Source organism: Pelophylax lessonae (assembly GCF_965119305.1).
Source record: "Pelophylax lessonae genome assembly, chromosome: 9".
In the NCBI taxonomy this organism is placed as follows: Eukaryota; Metazoa; Chordata; class Amphibia; order Anura; family Ranidae; genus Pelophylax; species Pelophylax lessonae.
This window is the reverse complement of record NC_138776.1, coordinates 244,361,244-244,386,395: the sequence shown is the minus strand read 5'-3', so window position 1 is coordinate 244,386,395 and position 25,152 is coordinate 244,361,244. Positions and strand designations below refer to the sequence as shown.

Below are 25,152 nucleotides of genomic sequence, written 5' to 3'. Positions count from 1 at the left end.
CTGATGAAGAAAATTAAAGTACAGTTGTTAGGTGAGGGCAGAATAAGTTTCTCTGAAGAGAAATGTTTTCAGGGATCACCTTAAAGTGGATAGAGTTGGAGATAGTCAGATAGACACTTAAAAAACTTGAAAGATGACTTTAAAGAAATCTAAAGGTTGTGTTAATTGACAGCACAGTGCTGTAATATGCTGCAGATGTGCTAGAGATTGATTTATGAACGGAGTGAAAAGGCATAGGCTGACGATGGGCTAGATAATGTATAAGGCTGTACAGGGATCCTCTCACCATCTATCAGTATGCAATAATGACTGCTCATATAACTGACAGAATAAATCATTCAATACAATCTGAGTGCAGTCCATAAAATCATTAGAGTTCCACCAAGACAGCAGAAGTAGTTTCAAAAGTCCACAATTGTTACACACTCCTGGGATGATTGCTAGCATGTGCAGATGGAGTATCGGATCACCATAAACGCCACCCCTGTGCTTAAAGTGGGGAGAAGAAATACAAACTCACCGACTCCAATGGCCCAGCCACTCTCGTGACTAAGAAAACGAGCCAAATGTAAAACACATCCACTTAGAGATCCAGGATAGCCACAATCATGGGTAATTGCATACTGATAGATGGTGAGAGGTTGCCACCATCTTTGCGCTACTGGAATACCTTTTGCTTTTATGCTATTGTATTTATTCCACTTTATATGTTATTTATTTAAGTAGCAGCATTGTATATTATACTTTTATCTTATTTTATTATCCTCACTGAGCGCTTGGGGTTGCTTGCTTGGTGTATCGCGTTTTTTGTAAGCATCATTTTATGTACAGGGATCCTACCAAATGCCACGCCAGGTTCAGATTGCTTTTTGACTTTTGGTATGACCCCAAAAAACGATAAAAGTTCTTTGGGGAACATAAACTGGCCTTGAAAGAATCCCCATCTGGGTTGAATCATCAACTAGGCAAATCTATTAATTTATCTCTAGCAGGCCATGCAATATCTATGGCACTTAGCAAAGCATTGTGCAAAGCTGCATCAAACTAATTAAACCTTGTTCTTTCCCCCCTTCAGATTATGGTCATTGTGGCAGCCATCTTGGAGATTGGCCTCGGCATTGCATTGGTCTTCCTTGCCTTCGTTACCACGCTTATAAGTGGCATTACTTTTTGGGGCCCTGTGTTTGTAAGTAGTATTACAATTTGCTGTTTGTGATGTCTAATAACTGGGTTCAAAAAAGCATTGGCCTGCAGTATCATCTATTAGCCAATCATAGATTAACTTTCACCAATGTAGCAGGGAAGGTTTGAATCAAAGTGAGATGTTGTTGACCAATGCCACTCGATCACTGTTCCTATTGAGGAAGATTTAAATCCCATTTCCTGTCCCAAAGACAAAAAAAAAATTGCCTGAAAAAGTTCCAACCCTTTCCTATGCTATCCAAAAAGAAACTTGACTGGAGCATATTGTGCATATTTAAATGGCAAATTTTCACTTATGACTAAGTGTTTCAATAAAGGAAACAGCAGAGGGTGCCAACAAAGTGCAGTGTATAGGTCATAGAAGGGATAATTGAGAATGGCACAGGTAGGGGATACAGCTGAGATAAAAAAAAAAAAAAAAATCCTACACTTGAATGTGCTATGGGGGTGTAGGATTAAACTAGAAAGTCCAAATGGCTTGCTGTATGTCAGGGTGTAAGGAAATAAGACCACACAGGGATGCAGGTAAACTAAAGCAGTTTATTGGAGCAAACAACAATAAACGCACAGCAAAAGTGAGAAAGTGAGAGCAGGAACAAGCGGGTATTCTACCGATGCTGGGTCGTCTGCCGATGCCGGATCATCTGCCGATGTGGAGTCGAGAGCCAGGAGAGTCATCAGCCAAGCCAGGTCATACATGGAGGAACACGGAGAACAGAAGACTGCTAGCAGAGATGCACATTGGAGCACAAACACAAGGGCAAGGACTGCAACCCATCAGGTGATGTATATAGTCAGGTGTGCAGCATCATCACTGTGCGACACCCAGGCAGCAGGCAAGTGATGATGCAATCAGAGTTTATGAGAGGCAGCAGTCTGCACATGTCCAAGATGGTTGCCAACAGGAGGGCAAGGTAAGACCTTGACACTGTCTCCCTGGTGCCAGGGTTCAGCATGTGGTGGACCAGGTTGAAAAATTACTGGGAGGGGTTGGGCATGACTAAGCTGTCTTGGTCCACGTTGGAACCAATGACAGAATATATAGAAGGTGGAGGCTCATTAGGAACCAATTTAATGAATTAGGCTGCAAGATGAAGGGAAGGACCTCCAATGTGATATTCTCTGAAATATTGCCTGTGCCATGCACAACAAAGGAAAGACAAGGGGAGATTAAATAGCTGAATGCATTGCTAAAGACCTGGTGTAAGAGTGAAGGATTTGGGTTTTTAGAGCACTGTGCTGACTTTTCATTGGGGTGCAACCTATATGCTAAAAATGGTTTGCACCTAAATGGTGTGCTGGGGGAGAGGTTTATGGGAAAGCTGGAGGAGTATTTAAACTAGGATTGAGGGGGTAGGGTAAATTTGATTAAATTGGGGCAGGCAGGTCAAACAGGGGTCAGCCCCTATTGGTGGCTGGAATGGGGAAAGATGGGAGGAGAGCTATGGCAGAGGATAAGAAGGTTCCCATGTTTAGTGTTGAGCGAACACGGACTGTATTATTCGTGTTCGTACCGAATAATTGGATTTTTTTTACCCGAACACGGACACGGACACTTTACTGTATGTTCGGGTAAAAATCCGTGTTCGGTCGTTTTATTTCCGGGTTTTGCATGCTTTGGCGCTCTTTTCATGGCGGGCTTTCAACAGCCAATCAACAATCGTTTAACTGGTGTGCCTTAAGCCATCCCAGCCATGCCTGCAAATGTCTTAGTAGCTGTGATTGGCCGTCTGAAGCATGTGACCAAGTCTTTATAAGTTCGAGGCAGCCGCCGCAGCAGCGTCATTCTGCTGCTTAGCTAAGGGACAGAGCACACATCAATGTGCTGGCTGCTGATTAGGGAAAGATAGGCAGGAAAAAACCATTTGTGTCCGGATAGAATTGAGGGACAGGTCGGAGTGTTTAGGCAGGGCGAGTTGTAGGCATTTTAGGGATAGAGTCTGCTGAATTATAGGGTCAGTGTCTTCTACAAACTACAATCGATATTGCTGTGTGGGGGGTGGGGTGAATCTGCACTCAATCCTGATCTACGATCTCTTCTCAATCCTGTTAGGGACAGAGTCTGCTGAATTTTAGGGAAACTGTGTTCTACAAACTACAATCGATATTGCTGTGTGGTGTGGGATTGGAGATAGGCAGGTGTCAGTGATCCACATCCATTTTTCTGTGTGTGAGCTGCAGTGAACACAATCTTTTTGGGCTGCAGTGAACACAATCTTTTTGGGCTGCAGTGAACACAATCTTTTTGGGCTGCAGTGAACACAATCTTTTTGGGGTGCAGTGAACAAAATCTTTTTGGGGTGCAGTGAACACAATCCTTTTTGGTGTGCAGTGAACACAATCTTTGTGGGGTGCAGTGAACAAAATCCTTTGTGGGGTGCAGTGAACACAATCTTTTTGGGGTGCAGTGAACAAAATCCTTTTTGGGGTGCAGTGAACAACATCCTTTTTGGGGTGCAGTGAACACAATCTTTTTGGGGTGCAGTGAACAAAATCCTTTGTGGGGTGCAGTGAACACAATCTTTTTGGGGTGCAGTGAACACAATCTTTGTGGGGTGCAGTGAACACAATCTTTGGGGGGGTACAGTGAACACAATCTTTTTGGGGTGGAGTGAACAAAATCATTTTTGGGGTGCAGTGAACAACATCCTTTTTGGGGTGCAGTGATCAAAATCCTTTTTGGGGTGCAGTGAACACAATCTTTTTGGGGTGCAGTGAACAAAATCCTTTGTGGGGTGCAGTGAACAGAATCTTTGTGGGGTGCAGTGAACACAATCTTTGGGGGGGTACAGTGAACACAATCTTTTTGGGGTGCAGTGAACACAATCTTTGTGGGGTACAGTGAACAGAATCTTTGTGGGGTGCAGTGAACACAATCTTTGGGGGGTACAGTGAACACAATCTTTTTGGGGTGCAGTGAACACAATCTTTGGGGGGTACAGTGAACACAATCTTTTTGGGGTGCAGTGAACACAATCTTTGTGGGGTGCAGTGAACACAATCTTTGGGGGGGTACAGTGAACACAATCTTTTTGGGGTGCAGTGAACAACATCCTTTTAGGGTGCAGTGAACACAATCTTTGTGGGGTGCAGTGAACAACATCCTTTTAGGGTGCAGTGAACACAATCTTTGTGGGGTACAGTGAACAGAATCTTTGTGGGGTGCAGTGAACACAATCTTTGGGGGGTACAGTGAACACAATCTTTGTGAGGTGCAGTGAACACAATCTTTGTGGGGTGCAGTGAACACAATCATTGTGGGGTGCAGTGAACTCAATCTTTGTGGGGTACAGTGAACACAATCTCATACTTCTGAAGATTTGAGGGTGCTGCCTGTTCCATACTCCCCCTACTCCTCATCTAGCCTTTTAGGGGTACAAACAATAGTAATTGGGGCCTAGTGTGGTTGTGTACGTGTGATATACATACACTTTTTTTGGATCATATTTTCTATTCCGCTATTTAATCAAAAACCTTTGGGGATCAGTTAAATTGGGGGATAGTCTGTGTTGGTACGTGTGAGAGAGATCCACCTTTCCAAGTTGTTGGGGTTCATCTCATACTTCTGAAGGTTTGAGGGTGCTGTGCTGCCTGTTCCATACTCCCCCTACTCCTAGCCTTTTAGGGGTACAAACAATAGTAATTGGGGCCTAGTGTGGTTGTGTACGTGTGATATACATACACTTTTTTTGGATCATATTTTCTATTCCGCTATTTAATCAAAAACCTTTGGGGATCAGTTAAATTGGGGGATAGTCTGTGTTGGTACGTGTGAGAGAGATCCACCTTTCCAAGTTGTTGGGGTTCATCTCATACTTCTGAAGGTTTGAGGGTGCTGCCTGTTCCATACCCCCCCTACTCCTCATCTAGCCTTTTAGGGGTACAAACAATAGTAATTGGGGCCTAGTGTGGTTGTGTACGTGTGATATACATACACTTTTTTTGGATCATATTTTCTATTCCGCTATTTAATCAAAAACCTTTGGGGATCAGTTAAATTGGGGGATAGTCTGTGTTGGTACGTGTGAGAGAGATCCACCTTTCCAAGTTTTTGGGGTTCATCTCATACTTCTGAAGATTTGAGGGTGCTGCCTGTTCCATACACCCCCTACTCCTCATCTAGCCTTTTAGGGGTACAAACAATAGTAATTGGGGCCTAGTGTGGTTGTGTACGTGTGATATACATACACTTTTTTTGGATCATATTTTCTATTCCGCTATTTAATCAAAAACCTTTGGGGATCAGTTAAATTGGGGGATAGTCTGTGTTGGTACGTGTGAGAGAGATCCACCTTTCCAAGTTGTTGGGGTTCATCTCATACTTCTGAAGGTTTGAGGGTGCTGCCTGTTCCATACCCCCCCTACTCCTCATCTAGCCTTTTAGGGGTACAAACAATAGTAATTGGGGCCTAGTGTGGTTGTGTACGTGTGATATACATACACTTTTTTTGGATCATATTTTCTATTCCGCTATTTAATCAAAAACCTTTGGGGATCAGTTAAATTGGGGGATAGTCTGTGTTGGTACGTGTGAGAGAGATCCACCTTTCCAAGTTGTTGGGGTTCATCTCATACTTCTGAAGGTTTGAGGGTGCTGCCTGTTCCATACCCCCCCTACTCCTCATCTAGCCTTTTAGGGGTACAAACAATAGTAATTGGGGCCTAGTGTGGTTGTGTACGTGTGATATACATACACTTTTTTTGGATCATATTTTCTATTCCGCTATTTAATCAAAAACCTTTGGGGATCAGTTAAATTGGGGGATAGTCTGTGTTGGTACGTGTGAGAGAGATCCACCTTTCCAAGTTGTTGGGGTTCATCTCATACTTCTGAAGGTTTGAGGGTGCTGCCTGTTCCATACCCCCCCTACTCCTCATCTAGCCTTTTAGGGGTACAAACAATAGTAATTGGGGCCTAGTGTGGTTGTGTACGTGTGATATACATACACTTTTTTTGGATCATATTTTCTATTCCGCTATTTAATCAAAAACCTTTGGGGATCAGTTAAATTGGGGGATAGTCTGTGTTGGTACGTGTGAGAGAGATCCACCTTTCCAAGTTGTTGGGGTTCATCTCATACTTCTGAAGGTTTGAGGGTGCTGCCTGTTCCATACCCCCCCTACTCCTCATCTAGCCTTTTAGGGGTACAAACAATAGTAATTGGGGCCTAGTGTGGTTGTGTACGTGTGATATACATACACTTTTTTTGGATCATATTTTCTATTCCGCTATTTAATCAAAAACCTTTGGGGATCAGTTAAATTGGGGGATAGTCTGTGTTGGTACGTGTGAGAGAGATCCACCTTTCCAAGTTGTTGGGGTTCATCTCATACTTCTGAAGGTTTGAGGGTGCTGCCTGTTCCATACCCCCCCTACTCCTCATCTAGCCTTTTAGGGGTACAAACAATAGTAATTGGGGCCTAGTGTGGTTGTGTACGTGTGATATACATACACTTTTTTTGGATCATATTTTCTATTCCGCTATTTAATCAAAAACCTTTGGGGATCAGTTAAATTGGGGGATAGTCTGTGTTGGTACGTGTGAGAGAGATCCACCTTTCCAAGTTTTTGGGGTTCATCTCATACTTCTGAAGATTTGAGGGTGCTGCCTGTTCCATACCCCCCCTACTCCTCATCTAGCCTTTTAGGGGTACAAACAATAGTAATTGGGGCCTAGTGTGGTTGTGTACGTGTGATATACATACACTTTTTTTGGATCATATTTTCTATTCCGCTATTTAATCAAAAACCTTTGGGGATCAGTTAAATTGGGGGATAGTCTGTGTTGGTACGTGTGAGAGAGATCCACCTTTCCAAGTTGTTGGGGTTCATCTCATACTTCTGAAGGTTTGAGGGTGCTGCCTGTTCCATACCCCCCCTACTCCTCATCTAGCCTTTTAGGGGTACAAACAATAGTAATTGGGGCCTAGTGTGGTTGTGTACGTGTGATATACATACACTTTTTTTGGATCATATTTTCTATTCCGCTATTTAATCAAAAACCTTTGGGGATCAGTTAAATTGGGGGATAGTCTGTGTTGGTACGTGTGAGAGAGATCCACCTTTCCAAGTTGTTGGGGTTCATCTCATACTTCTGAAGGTTTGAGGGTGCTGCCTGTTCCATACCCCCCCTACTCCTCATCTAGCCTTTTAGGGGTACAAACAATAGTAATTGGGGCCTAGTGTGGTTGTGTACGTGTGATATACATACACTTTTTTTGGATCATATTTTCTATTCCGCTATTTAATCAAAAACCTTTGGGGATCAGTTAAATTGGGGGATAGTCTGTGTTGGTACGTGTGAGAGAGATCCACCTTTCCAAGTTGTTGGGGTTCATCTCATACTTCTGAAGGTTTGAGGGTGCTGCCTGTTCCATACCCCCCCTACTCCTCATCTAGCCTTTTAGGGGTACAAACAATAGTAATTGGGGCCTAGTGTGGTTGTGTACGTGTGATATACATACACTTTTTTTGGATCATATTTTCTATTCCGCTATTTAATCAAAAACCTTTGGGGATCAGTTAAATTGGGGGATAGTCTGTGTTGGTACGTGTGAGAGAGATCCACCTTTCCAAGTTTTTGGGGTTCATCTCATACTTCTGAAGATTTGAGGGTGCTGCCTGTTCCATACTCCTCCTCCTACTGCTCAACCATCCTTTTAGGGGTACAAACAATAGTAGTTGGGGCCTAGTGTGGTGGTGTACGTGCGAGATACATACACTTTCTTTTTGATCATATTTTCTATTCCGCTATTCAATTAAAACCTTTGGGGATCAATTCAATTGCGAGATAGTCTGTGTCGGTACGTGTGAGATCCACCTTTCCAAGTTGTTGGGGTTCATCTCATACTTCTGAAGATTTGAGGGTGCTGCCTGTTCCATACTCCTGCTCCTACTGCTCAACCATCCTTTTAGGGGTACAAACAATAGTAATTGGGGCCTAGTGTGGTTGTGTACGTGCGAGATACATACACTTTTTTTGATCATATTTCCTATTCCGCTATTCAATAAAAACCTTTGAGGATCAATTGAATTGCGGGATAGTCTGTGTCGGTACGTGTGAGATCCACCTTTCCAAGTTTTTGGGGTTCATCTCATACTTCTGAAGATTTGAGGGTGCTGTCTGTTCCATACTCCTCCTACTCTTCATCCATCCTTTTAGGGGTAGAAACAATAGTAACTGGGGCCTAGTGTGGTTTTGTACGTGCGAGATACATACACTTTTTTGGATCATATTTCCTATTCCGCTATTCAATAAAAACCTTTCTAGGGCAAGATCTTAAATTACAGAAATATGAGGAGACCGTCAAATAAGGGCCGTGGCCTGGGTCGTGGTGCTGCTGGTAGAGCTCCTGTTGCAAGGAGAGGACGTGGTCGATCTGTGCCAGCTACACGCACAAGTGAAACACCTTCCTCAAGTGTGAGTAGGCGACAGAACCTGCATCAGTATTTGGTAGGGCATCAAACGCCCCTAGAAGTGATGAGGCCAGAACAAGTTGAGGCGATAGTAGATTGGTTTGCTGCTGACAGTGCCTCCAGTTCCTTCACATTGTCTCCCACCCAGTCTACTGCAGAAAGGTCAGAGTTGGCACCTGCAGCCAATGTCCAACCGTCTTTCACCTCACCCCCTTGCAAATCAGGCCAGCAGTCTGAGCCCCAAGCCATACAGCAGTCTCTTATTCTTTTTGAGGACTGTGTCAGCAGGGTTTCCCAGGGCCATCCACCTAGCCCTGCCCCAGAAGTGGAAGAGATTGAGTGCAGCGATGCCCAACCACTTATTTCTCAAGATGAGTACATGCAAGGATCATCGCAGCACGTCTCCGATGATGACGAAACGCAGGTGCCAACTGCTGCGGCGTTCAGCATTGTGGAGACCGACAAGGAGGGCAGGGGTGAAGACTGGGTGGAAGATGATGTGGAGGACGATGAGGTCCTCGACCCCACATGGAATGAACGTCATGCAGGTGACCTGAGTAGTTTGGAGGAAGAGGTGGTGGTCGCACAGAGCCACCAGCACAGCAGAAGAGGGAGCAGGGTGCAGAAGCGGAGCGGCCGTGCCCTAGACACTACGCCCGCTACTGCCCAACGCAGCAAGGGAACGAGCGCACCAAAGTCAGCTCAAAGGAGTTCTCTAGCGTGGAAGTTCTTTAGAAAATGTGCTGATGACAGGACACGAGTGGTTTGCACCCTGTGCAATCAGAGCTTGAAGCGAGGCATAAACCTTCTCAACCTGAGCACAACCTGCATGATCAGGCATCTAAGTGCAAAGCACGAGCTGCAGTGGAGTACACACCTTCAAAACCAAGAAACGTCTCTGGCTCATCCTGCTTCCTCTTCTGCTGCAGTCTCGGCCGCTCCAGCCACATCTGTAGTGATACCGGCACCTGCCACCCCGCAAACAGACGATCTGTCAGCAACACCACCACCTGGGTCACCAACAACCATCTCCACAATGTCCCGTGGAAGCGTTCAGCTTTCCATCTCCCAAACACTTGAGAGGAAGAGGAAGTACCCCCCTACCCACCCGCGATCCCTGGCCCTGAATGCCAGCATTTCAAAATTATTGGCCTTTGAAATGCTGTCATTCCGTCTGGTGGAGACGCACAGTTTTAAAAACCTTATGTCGGTGGCTGTCCCACAGTACGTCGTGCCCAGCCGCCACTACTTTTCCAGGCAAGCCATCCCTTCCCTGCACAACCAAGTGGGGGAAAATATCAGGTGTGCACTGCGCAACGCCATCTGTGCCAAGGTCCACCTAACTACGGATACGTGGACCAGTAAGCACGGTCAGGGGCGTTATATCTCCCTAACGGCACACTGGGTAAATGCAGTGGCGGATGGGCCTGAGGCGGATAGCAATTTGGCGCATGTCCTTCCACCACCGAGGATTGCAGGGCGCTTCAGTTTGCCTCCTGTTCCTAACTCCTCCTACTCCGCTTCCTCATCCTCTACCGCCTCCTCATCCGGACAGCGTAACACCTTCACCACCAACTTCAGCACGGCCAGGGGTAAACGACAGCAGGCAGTTTTACAACTTGCCTGTTTGGGGGACAAACCACACACCGCGCAGGAGTTGTGGAGGAGCATGGAACAGCAGACAAATGAGTGGTTGCTGCCAGCGAGCCTCAAGCCCGGCCTGGTGGTGTGCGATAACGGGCGAAATCTCATAGCAGCTCTGGGCCTAGCCGGTTTGACGCACATCCCTTGCCTGGCGCATGTGCTGAATTTGGTGGTGCAGAGGTTCCTTAAAAACTACCCCGATATGTCAGAGCTGCTGCAGAAAGTGCGGGCCGTTTGTGCGCACTTTCGGCGTTCTCACCCTGCTGCTGCTCGCCTGGCAGCGCTGCAGCGTAACTTCGGCCTTCCCGCTCACCGCCTCATATGTGACGTGCCCACAAGGTGGAACTCCACCTTGCACATGCTGGAAAGACTGTGCGAGCAGCAGCAGGCCATAGTGGAGTTTCAGCTGCAGCACGCACGCGTGAGTCGCTCTGCGGAACAGCACCACTTCACCACCAATAACTGGGCCTCCATGCGAGACCTGTGTGCCTTGTTGCGCTGTTTTGAGTACTCCACCAACATGGCCAGTGGCAATGACGCCGTTCTCAGCTTAACTATCCCACTTCTATGCCTCCTTGAAAAAACAATTCGGGCGATGATGGAAGAGGATGTGGCACAGGATGAGGAGGAGGAGGAGGATGAAGAGGTAACATTTCCAAGGCTTTCAGGGCAGTCATTCGCAAGGGGCTCCGAGGGTGGGTTCCTGCACACGCAAACGCCAGGGACGCAATTGTCCAGCAGGGGCACAGTTCTGGAGGATGAGGAGGATGAGGAGGAGGAGGAGCTGGAGGAGGAGATGGAACCATGTTCACAGCAGGGTGGCACCCAGGCCAGCTCATGGCCATCACTGGTGCGTGGCTGGGGGGATACAGAGGACACGGACGATACACCTCCCACAGAGGACAGCCTTTCGTTGCCTCTGGGCAGCCTGGCACACATGAGCGATTACATGCTGCAGTGTCTCCACAACGACCGCCGAGTTGCCCACATTCTAACTTGTGCTGATTACTGGGTGGCCACGCTGCTGGATCCCCATTACAAGGACAACGTACCGTCCTTAATTCACTCACTGGAGCGCGATCGCAAGATGCGCGAGTACAAGCGCACGCTGGTAGACGCCATGCTGCTGGCATTCCCATCTGACAGCGGGGCCACAGTGGAAGCACAAGGCAGAGGAGGAGGAGGAGGAGGTCGCCAACGCAACCAGGGCACCGCCAGCACCTCAGAAGGCAGGGTTAGCATGGCCGAAATGTGGAAAAGCTTTGTCAGCACGCCACAACAAACAGCAGCACCAGCAGCTCAGATGGAACGTCTTAGCAGGAGGCAGCATTTTACCAACATGGTGGAGCAGTATGTGTGCACACGCCTACATGTAGTGAATGACGGGTCTGCCCCCTTCAACTTCTGGGTCTCCAAATTGGGCACATGGCCTGAGCTTGCCCTTTACGCCTTGGAGGTGCTGGCGTGCCCTGCAGCCAGTGTATTATCTGAACGGGTATTTAGCACGGCTGGGGGCGTTATAACAGACAAGCGCAGCCGCCTGTCCAGAGACAATGTGGACAAGCTCACGTTCATTAAAATGAACCAGGCATGGATCCCACGGGACTTTTCCGTACCTTATGCAGAATAGCAATGGATACCGACCTTACCCACCCATTGTTCCATTTTTGCTCTTTCTCACTCTTTTGGGGTGTACCCTCATTTAAAATTTTTCAAAAGAAGCAGTGTTGGCTACCTCGTCCTCCTCCTCAGGGCCAGATTAATGTAGGGGCTATTGGAGCTGCAGCTCCAGGCCCCTACCTTTTATATAGGCCCCGGGTTGGCCATATTCACTGTTACCGCTCTTCTGTCACTTGTAAACACAGAAGTCTGGCTTCTATGCTCGCTTCCCCAGGCAGCACCCTCAGAACCTCCCCACACAGCGTGAAGGCCGGACAAGGAGGGACAGTTGGCGATGCATGGATGTGTTTATGGGCTTCAGAGACAGCATCCCATGTTGAATTAGGCATGCATGGCTGCACCCTTCCTCCTCTGGGTGCATGGCAAGGCACGGCCCTTAAGGCCCTTCAAAATCCTCAGCACCAAGCCCATGATGCTGTTAATCCGGCCCTGGTCCTCCTCCACCGCCGCTTCCACCTACACCGCCCATAGGTGTGCGCAGCCTATTGCATTAAGGTGTGCACCCCAAAGTTGAAATACACATGCATGTGTTTGCCAGCAGGGAGAGTAATGTATCGGGGCCATGTACCTGTAGGCAAGGAGAAATAGAGCAGAGCAGGTCCCAGGGAGATCTTTCCCATCTCCTCACTGGCAATGCTATGTGCCCTAGGTGATTAGGGTGTGCCCAGGCACACCCAGCACACCCTGTGCGCACGCCTATGTCACCGCCACATCCACCACCACCTCAACCTCCCTCCTACTCCATATGGGCCTCGTCCTTCAGAGATGAAGAAGAACATTGTTTTATTTTTCTGTTTTTTTTTGTTGTTTTAAGTTATTTCCCTATCCACATTTGTTTGCAGAGCACTTGCCATGCTCTTAATTACGTTTTGCTGCCATTTGCAGCACTCTAGCCCTTTCCTTTGGTGTTTTAGAGCCATTTTAGTGCCTTAAAGTTCGGGTCCCCATTGACTTCAATGGGGTTCGGTGTCCGGGAAAAGTTCGGTAAAAGTCCGGGACACGGACCCGGACTTTTTTTTAAAGTTCGGCCGAACCCGTCGAACACGGACATCTAGGTGTCCGCTCAACCCTACCCATGTTACAAACAACCCTTTTTGTACTAAAATAAAAAAAAAATATGCAAAAAGTGACAATGAATTAAAGTGTTTGTTCACCAATTCCAGAAGTCTGCCAAGCAAAATAGGTGAGTTAGAAGCTCTGGTGCATGAGGAGAAATATGATTGAATTGGTATTGCTGAATCTTGGCTTCATCTCACAAAAGTGAGTACACCCCTCACATTTTTGTAAATATTTTATTCTATCTTTTCATGTGACAACACTGAAGAAATGACACTTTGCTACAATGTAAAGTAGTGAGTGTACAGCTTGTATAACAGTGTAAATTTGCTGTCCCCTCAAAATAACTCAACACCTCAACACGCAGCCATTAATGTCTAAACCTCTGGCAACAAAAGTGAGTACACTCCTAAGTCAAAAAGTCCAATTTGGGCCCAAAGTGTCAATATTTTTTGTGGCCACCATTGTTTTTGAGGACTGCCTTAACCCTCTTGGGCATGGAGTTCACCAGAACTTCACAGGTTGCCACTGGAGTCCTCTTCCACTCCTCCATGACAACATCACGGAGCTGGTGGATGTTAGAGACCCTGCACTCCTCCACCTTCCATTTGATGATGCCCCACAGATGCTCAATAGAGTTTAGGTCTGGAGACATGCTTGGACAGTCCATTACCTTTACCCTCAGCTTCTTTAGCAAGACAATGGTCGTCTTGGAGGTGTGTTTGGGGTCATTATCATGTTGGAATACTGCCCTGTGGCCCAGTCTCCGAAGAGAGGGGATCATGCTCTGCATACATGTTGGCATTCATGGTTCCCTCAATGAACTGTAGCTCCCCAGTGCCAGCAGCATTCATGCAGCCCCAGGCCATGACACTCCCACCAATATGCTTGACTGTAGGCAAGACACACTTGTCTTTGTACTCCTCACCTGGTTGCTGACACACACGCTTGACACCATCTTAACCAAATACGTTTATCTTGGTCTCATCAGACCACAGGACATGGTTCCAGTAATCCATGTCCTTACTCTGCTTGTCTTCAGCAAACTGTTTGCGACTTTCTTGTGGATCATCTTTAGAGGAGACTTCCTTCTGGGACAACAGCCATGCAGACCAATTTGATGCAGTGTTTGCTGTACGGTTTGAGCACTGACAGGCTGACCCCCCTCCCCCCATTATCCTCTGTCTGCAGCAATGCTGACAGCACTCATTCATATGTCTATTTTCCAAAGACAACCTCTGGATATGACGCTGAGCACGTGCACTCAACTTCTTTGGTCGTCCATGGCAAGGCCTGTTCTGAGTGGAACCTGTCCTGGTAAAACCACTGTATGGTCTTGGCCACCATACTGCAGCTCAGTTTCAGGGTCTTGGCAATCTTCCTATAGCCTAAGCAATCTTTATGTAGAGCAATAATTCTTTTTTTCAGATCCTCAGAGAGTTTTTTGCCATGAGGTGCCATGTTGAACTTCCAGTGACCTGTATGAGATAATGAGAGCGATAACACCAAATTTAACACACATTGCTCCCCATTCACACCTGAGACCTTGTAACACTAATGAGTCACATGACACCGGGGAGGGAAAATGGCTAGTTGGGCCCAATCTGTACATTTTCACTTAGGGGTGTACTCACTTTTGTTGCCAGCGGTTTAGACATTAATAGCTGCGTGTTGAGTTATTTTGAGGGGACAGCAAATTTACACTGTTATACAAGCTGTACACTCACTACTTTACATTGTAACAAAGTGTCATTACTTCAATCACATGAAAATATACAATAAATTATTTACAAAAATGTGAGGGGTGTACTCATTTTTGTGAGATACTGTATACGGTATATTTACAAAAAACACATTTATCCATATGTGAGTTATACAAATAGGCCAACCATACTTACAGCATTGAGATGTGTTATGGAAAGTATAAATGACTGCAATGCAGATAACAGGTCCTTGTAGAGGGGTCCGAAATGTCTGTGGGCCTGGAGGGGGTTATTTTGTATTTACAGGTAGTATTATATCTCCAGGGCCAATTTATCAAGATGCCCAGAATATATTGGGATAATAGAACCTGCAAGAATCAGTCTTAGATCAGAACAACACTACCACCGATAGCGGTTATAGATAGCCATGTAGGTTTGCTGGAATAAACTCCCAAAGTTGCTCACAAGGATCGCCTTAAAGGAGGAAGGAGCCACTCTAAACATAAGGAAAAGAAGGAAATAGAAAAAGTATATAGGGTTATATAAATGGTATAGTCCATATACGTATATGTCCATATAGTTCAGACATCTAAGTGTTGCAGTAACCCTTTACCTTTAAATAGAGAATCAGTCAGTCAAAACTAAGGTGATCCCTCCAGTGCCTGATGGCAATAGTAAGCCAGTGGGGAGAATTCAAGATAGTTCCTTATATTTAAATTTAAATGATATTCTGACCTATGATAGCCAGGTGATCTTGATGCCAAATCATCCAAAAAGGGTGAAGCATCATTAGAAGAATCCAGTGTTTAGCAATGTGTGGGACCTTCCGGGGCGATCACCAGACCCCAAAGTGTCTGGCGGCACAGCGCATGCGCTGCTCGGTGACGCCGGACACTGTGGGGTCGGGTGATCGCTCCGGAAGGTCCCACACATTGCTAAATGCTGGATTCCTCTAATGATGCACCACCCTTTTTGGATGATTTGGCATCAAGATCGCCTGGCTATCATCTATTTCAGGTGAGAATATCACTTAGATTTAAATATAAGGAACTATCTTGGATTCTCTCCACTGGACAACTATTACCATCAGGCAGTGGATGGATCACCTTGGTTTGACTGACTGATTCTCTATTTAAAGGTAAAGGATTACTGCAACATTTAGACGTCTAAACTACTGTATATGGACATATACTCCACCATTTATATAACCCCATATACTTTTTATATTTCCTTCTTTTCCTTATGTTTACAATGGCTCCTTCCTCCTTTAAGGCGATCTAAGGCGATCTTTCTTCAGCTCTGTGTATACAAAGGAGCATGGGGGAGCTCATGACCGAAATTAGGATGATAATGAACAGCCCCAAATTATCCTCAAAGGCTCAAAAGTGATATGGTCCAGAAATAGTTAGACAGAATAAAGATGGATAAAGCACCTGAACCAGATGGCATCCACCCATGGATCCTAAAAGATCTGAGCTCTTTCATTTTAAAGCCTTTGTGTCAAATTTTTAGGGACTCGTTAAGGACTGGAATAGTACCACTGGATTGGCGTAGGGCCAGGCCTATATTTAAAAAGGGATCAAAGTCTTTACCAAGTAACTATAGACCTGTTAGTTTAACTTCTATAGTTGGGAAAATACTGGAGAGTTTAATAAAAGACCACATAGATGAGTTCTTGCTGGAACAATATATTTTTAGCAACAGACAGCTAAGACAGAAGTTGCCAAACCAACCTAATTTATTTTTATGAGGTGGTAAGTAAACCCTTGGTCAGAGGGGTGACTGTGGATGTATTAAACTTGGATTTTTCAAAAGCGTTTGTCACAGTTCCCCACACACGGCTAATGTGTAAGGTAAAGTCTACTGGCTTGGAAAGATCAATTTGTAAATTAATAGAACACTGGTTAGAAGATAGAATTCAGAGAGTAGTGGTTAATGATTCTTACTCTGAATGGTCTAAAGTTATCAGTGGTGTACCCCAAGGTTCAGTGTTGGGACCCTTCATTTTTAATACATTTATAAATGATATAGGGTCTGGGAATAACAGTACCGTTTCAGTCTTAGCAGATGACACCAAGCTATGAAGTGGAATAACTTCTTTACAGGATGTCTCCAACTTACAAGCTGACCTCAATGCACTGTTTCATTGGGCAACTATGTGGCAAATTAGGTTTAATGTTAATAAATGTAAAGTTATGCACTTGGGGGCTAAGCATATGCATGCATCATACATACTAGGGGGAGTACAACTGGGGGAATCCATAGTGGAGAAGGATCTGGGTGTTCTGGTAGATCATAAGCTTAATAATAGCATGCAATGCCAAGCTGCAGTTTGCAAAGCAAGCAAAGTCATTTCTTCTAGAAAGGCATGGACTCCAGAGAGAGAGATATCATTTTGCCCCTTTACAATTCATTAGTAAGACCTCATCTGGAATATGCAGTTCAGTTTTGGGCACCAGTTCTCAAAAAGGATATCGGGGAACTGGAGAAAATGGGGAGAAGGGCAACCAAACTGATAAGAGCTATGGAGGAGCTCAGCTATGAGAAAAGATTAGAGGAACTGAATTTATTCTCTCTTGAGAAGAGGAGATTAAGGGGGATATGATCAACATGGATATATACATAAGGGGTCCATATAGTGAACTTGGTGTTGAGTTATTCACTTTAAGGTCATCACAGAAGACAAGGGGACACTCTTTATGTCTGGAGGAAAAGGGATTTCATCTCCAAATATGGAAAGGTTTCTTCACAGTAAGAGCTGTGAAAATGTGGAATAGACTCCCCCCAGAGGTGGTTCTGGCCAGCTCAGTAGATTGCTTTAAAAAAGGCCTGGATTCTTTCCTGGGTGTACATAATATAAATGGGTACTAATATTTATAGGTAAAGTTGATCCAGGGAATATTCAATTGCCTCTCAGGGGATCAGGAAGGAATTTTTTCCCCTGCTGGAGCAAATTCTATCATGCTTTGCTGAGGTTTTTTTGCCTTCCTCTGGATAAACTGTGGGTATAGGATTGTGTATATGGGATTGTTTGGTTGTGTTTTTTTTTTTTTTTAATTGGTTGAGCTAGATGGACTTGTGCCTTTTTTTCATCCTGACTAACTATGTAACTAAAAGTCCATAGGTCCAAAAATATCCGTGGCAGCTCCTCAATGAGACTGAAGTGATCTCTGCAATATATAAAGGAAACAGCAGAGGGTGTCAACTAAGTGCAGTATATAGGAAAATATTTTATTAAAAATAACAAATGGCAACTCACAAGGTGCATAAGGATAAGAGCATGCCATCCACCCAGTGTGTTTGGCTGTTGGGCCTCAGTGTGTCTTCAGAAGCCAGGGAGCAGATGCTGCTGTCAGGAGCTGTGTAGGACACTAGAAATGAAACCAAAAATCCTGAAGTGCATGGACTGCACAAGACTGGAAATGTGGTCACACCTAGAAGGGCCACATTGTGGAAAGAGTAGCTACATGTTTCGGAGTGTAACGGCTCCTTTTTCAAGCCTAAGGACATGCTCATGGGGACACGCAACTAAATATATATATATATATATATATATATATATATATATATATACTGTATATACTGTATAAATAACAGAGCAGAGAGGAGGAGCCATACAGGATAATTGGTAAAGACTACACTAATATAGCTGCACAAAATTAGTACCATACTAATGTACTCCAGTAAAATGGCTGCCCAAGGTCTGTACCATACAAATAGACTACAGTAAAATGGCCACCCAGCTCTGTGATATGATTACATTAAAACCAAATAGATTAAGAAACTTTACAAATTCATATATATTGTAAAAAATAGAGATCTGTATAATTCTTCTATAGAAAACTGGCTAAAAGGAAAAAGAAAAGGGAAAGAAAAAGAAAAAATGGAATGCATGCCGATCCATGCCCAACTGAAAAAAAGGAAATAACCCAAATAAAAGAAAGAATCAATAAGTAAAATAAGATGAAAAGGATAAAGGCCACTGGGAACGGGATAATATAAAGAGGCATTTTATTAATATCGGTTGGAGAAATTAAAAATAGCCACTTGAAGACCAGGCCTTTTCTGGCACTTTTTGTTTACATGTAAAAATTAGTTTTTTGACCAGAAAACTACTTAAAACTACCCAAACATTATATATGTTGTTTTTAAAGCAGAGGCCCTAGAGAATAAAATGGTGGGTTGTGCATTTTTGTAAGGTCACACAATATTTGTGCAGGGGTTTTTCAAATGCAATTTTTTGGGAAAAAAACAAAACAAACGATGCACATTTTACTTTTCATAGGCAACACTTTAAAAGCCTTCACAGGTTAACACTTTATATTTACAGAGGAGATCTAGTGCTAGAATTACTGCCAATGATCTGACATTCGTAGTGGTACCTCACATGTGTGGGATGATTGCTGTTTGCGTGTGTGTTGGAACGATGTGTGTGCTCGCCTTTGTGAGCATGGGGGGGGGGGGGACTGGGGTGCTTTAAATTATTTTTTTAAATTATTCATTTAGTTAATTTTTTTACACTGTTGCTTTAACCACTTAAGCCCCGGAAGATTTTACCCCCTTCCTGACCAGGGCCTATTTTGCGATTCGGCAATGCGTGACTTTAACCGACAATTGCGCGGTCGTGCAACGCTGTATCTAAACAAATTTGACGTCCTTTTTTTCCCACAAACAGAGCTTTCTTTTGGTGGTATTTGATCACCTGTGCGATTTTTTGATCATGCGCTATAAACAAAAAAAGAGCAACAATATTGCAAAAATAACAATATTTTTCACATTTTTTTATATGAATTTCCCCCCCCCAAAAAAATGTAAAAATCAAAATTTTTTAACATTTTTGGCCAATTTGTTTTCTGCTACATATGCTTGGTAAAAAAAATCACAATAAGCATATTTTGATTGGTTTGCGCAAAAGTTATTGCGTTTACTAAGGGAAAGATTTTTGTAATTTTTGTTGTTTTTTTTTTTTAACGAGTAATGGCGGCGATCTGCGATTTTTTTGCGGGACTGCGACATTGCAGCAGACAGATCGGACCCTTGACTGACATTTTTGACACTTTTGGGGGTACCAGTGACATTACTACAGTAATCAGTGCTATAAATATGCACTGTTACTGTAAAAATGACACTGGCAGGGAAGGGGTTAACTTTATTGTGGAAGGAGGGGTTAAGTATGTCCCTAGGGGCGTGTTTCTAACTGTGATTGGACATGGCTACTGGTGTAAGAACAGAGATCAACGGTCCTACATAGTAGAACCGTATGATCTCCATTTTTACACAGGGGAGAATGACAGGCGGCTTTGTTTACATTAGCCGTCTGCCTTTCTCCCTTCACGACGAACGCCTGCGAGTGACTGGCGGACATCGGGTCTGCCGGTCACACGCATTGACTTGTTAGGGAATGAGCCGGGGCAGGCGCGCGCTCGCCCGCTATTGGCTCACAAGCTAGTGACAGGCTAGTGACTTATCGGTACGTCACTTTGCCTGGCCGGGGCTGACCGCCGCAGTATATGTACTTGCGGCAGTCGGCAACCGGTTAATGTATATATTTTTTCCCTTTTATTGCTGTCCCAAGGAATGTAAACATCCTTATGACAGCAATAGGCACGTGACAGGTACTCCTTATGGAGGGATCTGGGGTCAATAAGACCCCAAATCCCTCCTCTGCACTTAAAAGCATTTGAAACCCAGAGATCAGTGTTTTTGTATGCTCTTGAGCTTTTGAAAATGCGCCGATGACATCCGGGTAATCCGAAAGTGATGTCAAGTCATCTCAGCTTTGTTTGGGTGTCTGGCTGGCAGATTTGCTGGCTGTTACAGTAGCTTGGCAGAGCCTGAAAAAGGTGGCAGAAGGGGGGTACATCCCCTCCCACTGCTTGTAATAGCAATCGCTTAGGTAATTTTTCTTACTGGCGGGAGTCAAGGACTGGGACAACATGAAGTGACATACATGCAAAGCTATATGCATGCACACCCTCACACTAAAAGGTACAAAGTATATTGAACTATAATATAAAAGATGGATAAAATTACCATGAAGAAAAAAATTGTAATTCATGATGTACGTGGACATGCGTGCACAAACATGTATGTCAAAATCCTGAGGAACATGTGGAACGGGGGACTCTGGACACTATACAGTATGACTGTTTTTTTTGTGATTTCTTTATTGAGACCTCTGGAAATGAGAGTGCCCAAGGTGTAAATCTAATAGTTCTCCCTGTTGACACAGTCTCCTGAATTGTTCAGCTGGGGGGTATTCATGTGAAATGGACTCTATGATCCACACCTTTAGACCCTGTGACTGTTTTCTATGATATTCAACAAATGGTGGGGGTAGGCTGTGTTTGTCACTGCCCTACAACATATCAATGATGTTCCTCAAATCATTTCCTCAATGTTCTGATGGTCCTGCCAATGTAGAGCAACCCACATGGGCAGGATAGGCAGTATATAATGTATTGTGTTGAGCAATTGTAAAAGGAACTGATGTCAATGGTCCTACCTTTAGCTGTAAAATTGCTGAACATGTTTGCAGGTCAGGCATTTAGGTTTTTTTACACTGAAAGAAAGAAAGTGAGCAGGGGTTTGGCAGATGGCTTTTTGATTGGTTTGATCTTACTTGGGGCAACTTTAATTTTGATATGAGAATTTTGTCTGTAAGAATATTTGGGTTGATTAGAGATGGTAGAACACAAAAAGGATCTTGAAGATAGACCAGTGTTTTCTGAAAATCCTTTCCATTCTACAGTTTTGAGCATGGAATCGTGTAACAAATTTAACCGCAGGTTTTCCAGAGGTACTAAATGTTCTTCTCTCTGTGTCACGAGTCACGTAATTGAATAAGCCTCTCTATTAGATCAGGGGGATATTCTTTATCTAAAAATGTGTTCTTACCCATCTAGTGTGGTGGCAACTAAAGTAGTGCAAAAAAGAGTTTGCAGCTGTGGGTTTGGTGTAGTTTTTGGCTACAATAGTGTGGTGAAGATGGGACAATTCTAAATCAAGGAAGGGTAGGGAGGTGGTAACACACACAAAAGTAAAGGACAGCCCAAAATCATTAGAATGGCAGTACTGGACAAATTCCATAACAGAGGAATCCAACCCATAGCTGTTACGGTCCTCTGTAGATAGCAGTCAACTTCAAACTGAAAATAGTTGTGCTCAGTAACTTTCAAAATGAAATTGGCTTGCTTACTGTTCAGGAGGGGATCATCCACAAGAAAATAATGGACTGCTTTGATTCCTACTTCAAGCGAACGTGTACAAGGAGCAAATATTGAGGGGAACTCACTGGTAGGTAGGTAGGCTTTCAGGAATAGGGTTGAAGTAGCTTCAGTAGATGTACTCTGTCACGTATGTAGGAAGGTAGGGATTGTGCCAGCGGCTGTAGAACGTGATCTACGTAGAGAGAGAAGCTGTTAGTGACATTCTCCATGGCAGCTACTATGGGGCAATAAACATCCAGCAACCACATAAATGAAAAAAGGTGCCTCTGATAATCATATATGAAACAATGTGATAAATTGTCAAAACAAATTATGTAACCAAAAATATCCACTTAAAAATTATTATAAAATGTCCAAATTTTTTTTCAACCAAAGAAACTGAATCAAGGTGCTCTGTTTCCAGTGCTTCTTGATACTTGAATCAAACAAAGTGATTCTATGTTCCACCAGTGCTCAAAAATAGAAAAATGTGCCTCTTACCAAGACTCCATGGTCTCGAAATTATAGGAGACCATGAACAGCGTGGTATGCAGGATTACTTTCAATCATCCAGGATCAGGTGTATACTGGCACTGTGTGGGAGCAGGATCTTATGTTCCACCATAGATGTTTCAACTAACACTCTAGATCTCTTTAGGAGCCTCGGACCAGCTGTCTTTAATCATGGGCCATGTTATATGCATAGATAGAAGAAAAACTCATTGTGCAGCATGTTCCAAAGAATATTGTTTTAATAAAAAAATATATATGCCTTTACAGCAAAAACAGATAAATATAAGCAGTAGAGAGAGGGGTCCGAGTGCGGGTTACACCGCTCAGCACAGAATGCAGTGACATCACAGATCCTTTTTCTTTCTGGTGCGTTTCCCCGTAAAAAGCTACATCTGTGAATGGAGAGAAACATTTGTCTGAATATTTATTCGGAATTAAACAAATCGCACATGTTTAATTATTCTGACTCCAATTGTTGTAATAGTGACTTATCCCTTGCTGAGACCTATTCCTGGCCAGTATAAGCAGATACAATCACCGTGGACAATCGCTATCAGATAGTTGAACTCACCAGACACCGCTTCTTTCCATCCACGTAGGTTTTATTGCAAGCAGTAGGTATAGCAGAAAAACAAAAATGTGGCAGCTGATTTAAGATGGTATCTGCAGGTTAAAACATAGTAATGTGTTCCTGGAAGCAAACAGATTGTATGAAGGCCTAGACAGATGTGGCCATCTCTATCCCCACAAGCATAAAGAAGCAGGAACAGAAAATACATCATAAATGGGAGGGGACAGGAGGGGACACAGAAGAGAGAGACAGAAAGGCAAGTGCAACAACTGAAATAACCACAAGATGGCAGTATAATGACCAATTATATAGACATTACCATAACTATGCATTACATTATATCTTACATATTGGTGTAACAGCACATGAATCTTGACTCCAACACAGCGTGTGCACTGAGAACCAGCAGTTTCAGTGATACACTTCTAGTGCTATCACTTCCATCAGTTGGCTTTTTGACAGCCCGCTGGCTCATCTGGCTCTGCTGCAGGCCATGACAAACAACTGCTCTGTGTGTAGATCTTTTAGACTTCATTCTGGGACCCCCAGTTTAGAGTAAGTGCCAAGTACTATCAGTTTTGACAGCTACCTTTAAGGCTTCACTTACTGGTCCTCTGTGTCAGTGTTCTACCTAGTGTTAGAATGATGCCACTTTTTTTTTTTAAGAGTTTCATTCCTGTATCATCAGCTCCATCGAGTGGCCAAAATGCAGTACAGTTTTCTGGTTGAGTTAATTCAGAAAACTAGACTGCATTTTAGCCACTAGATGGAGCTGACAATACAGGAATTTCTCTGGATAAACAGTGACATCTTGCTCAGTTGTAACAAATGCTTCTAACATTTGTGCAAGTAATGTTTTAGAATAACGTGCTCTTTTTTTCTTACTTTTTTTTTTTAATCGCAGTACATCATTGCCGGATCTCTGACACTTGCAGCTAACAGCAAACCCAATATCTGTTTGGTGAGTTCTTTTTTTTTTTTCAATTATTACTTTATTGGATTTTTTCCCAAAAAACAAATAACAAACATATACAACGTGAAAAGTATATCAAGACTACATAAGTCATGTGGTGTAAAGGGTCTCTTTGAGATGTCTATCTCCTACAAACTCATATCTCACAGTCTATCAGATATATGCCATAGTCATATTGATTATACAATTTTTCATATTTATATCTTAAGACATCTCTTTTCCTTTTATCTTCCTGTAATACTGTTACCCTTCCTCGTTTTCCATTTAGCAACTCCATCTATTCCCAAAACAAAAACAAAACAAAAAAAAAAAAGGGGGGGGGGGAATCCCCTCCTTCCTCACCAGAAATGGAGGCCTCAATCTCTCCCCTCCGTCTCTTCCTACATTCATCCATTCCCCTCTGTCAAGAGTTGTTTTCCCTCTTCTGAAGTAATAAACAGATAAACCCCATATGCTTTTATATTTTTCCTGTTTATGGTGTGAGGTCCAAATTAGGCCCTCCATTTTATTAATATTTTCCACCTTCCGTACCCAATCTGACACTGATGGGGATAGTTTTTTTTTTCAGTATAGTGGTATACAGGCTTTGGCGGCTTCTAACAAATAGGGGATAATAGATCTCGCATAATCTCTAATCGGTATCTTGGAAACGTGGAGGAGGAGAAGGGCCGGATCCTCCTCAATCTTGAAATTTGTAAAAGTCTGAATTATGGCACCTACTCCCGACCAAAACGGCCTTATCTTTGCGCAGGCCCAAAAGATATGGAAGAGTGTGCCCCTCTCCTTACCGCATCTCCAGCATCCATCTGTTTCTTGTGGGTACCATTTATGTAGTTTGTCCTTTGTATTATACCACCTAGTGAATATCTTAAAGTTTGTTTCATGAGTTTTCGTACATCTTGCTGGTTTAAAAACAAACTTAACTACTTCCCATCTGCGCTACAGCCTATATACGGCTGCAGCGCGGACTCACATTTTCGGGAGGCCGTCTTTATACCGCCTCCCAGAAACAGTCTCCCCGCGCGCTCCCACGAGCGCGCATCGGGCAAAATCTGTGTCGGCCGTGTCCCTTGGACACAGCCGATCACAGATCGTGGTGAATGGCCAATCACAGCGGCCATCCACCACGTGATCGGACCGTCCAATGAGAGATGATCTCATATGTAAACATATGAGATCATCTC

The 25,152-nt window shown here is 43.9% G+C and overlaps 1 protein-coding gene and 1 long non-coding RNA gene across 2 annotated transcripts in view; both read left to right on the top strand.

Moving 5' to 3' along the window:
* The window catches only part of LOC309563035, a 268,455-nt gene that overhangs the window by 79,054 nt on the left and 164,249 nt on the right, over nucleotides 1-25,152 (top strand). The gene's annotated exons all lie outside the window — the stretch shown is intronic.
* LOC309563351 (membrane-spanning 4-domains subfamily A member 8-like) overlaps nucleotides 1-25,152 on the top strand; it is a gene marked incomplete at both ends in the record, with an annotated part of 65,642 nt that overhangs the window by 5,186 nt on the left and 35,304 nt on the right. The window contains 2 exons of the mRNA XM_082267745.1: nucleotides 1,076-1,186; nucleotides 23,900-23,956. Coding sequence (XP_082123871.1) covers nucleotides 1,076-1,186; nucleotides 23,900-23,956 — 168 coding nt within the window. The remainder of the gene's footprint in view (nucleotides 1-1,075; nucleotides 1,187-23,899; nucleotides 23,957-25,152) is intronic.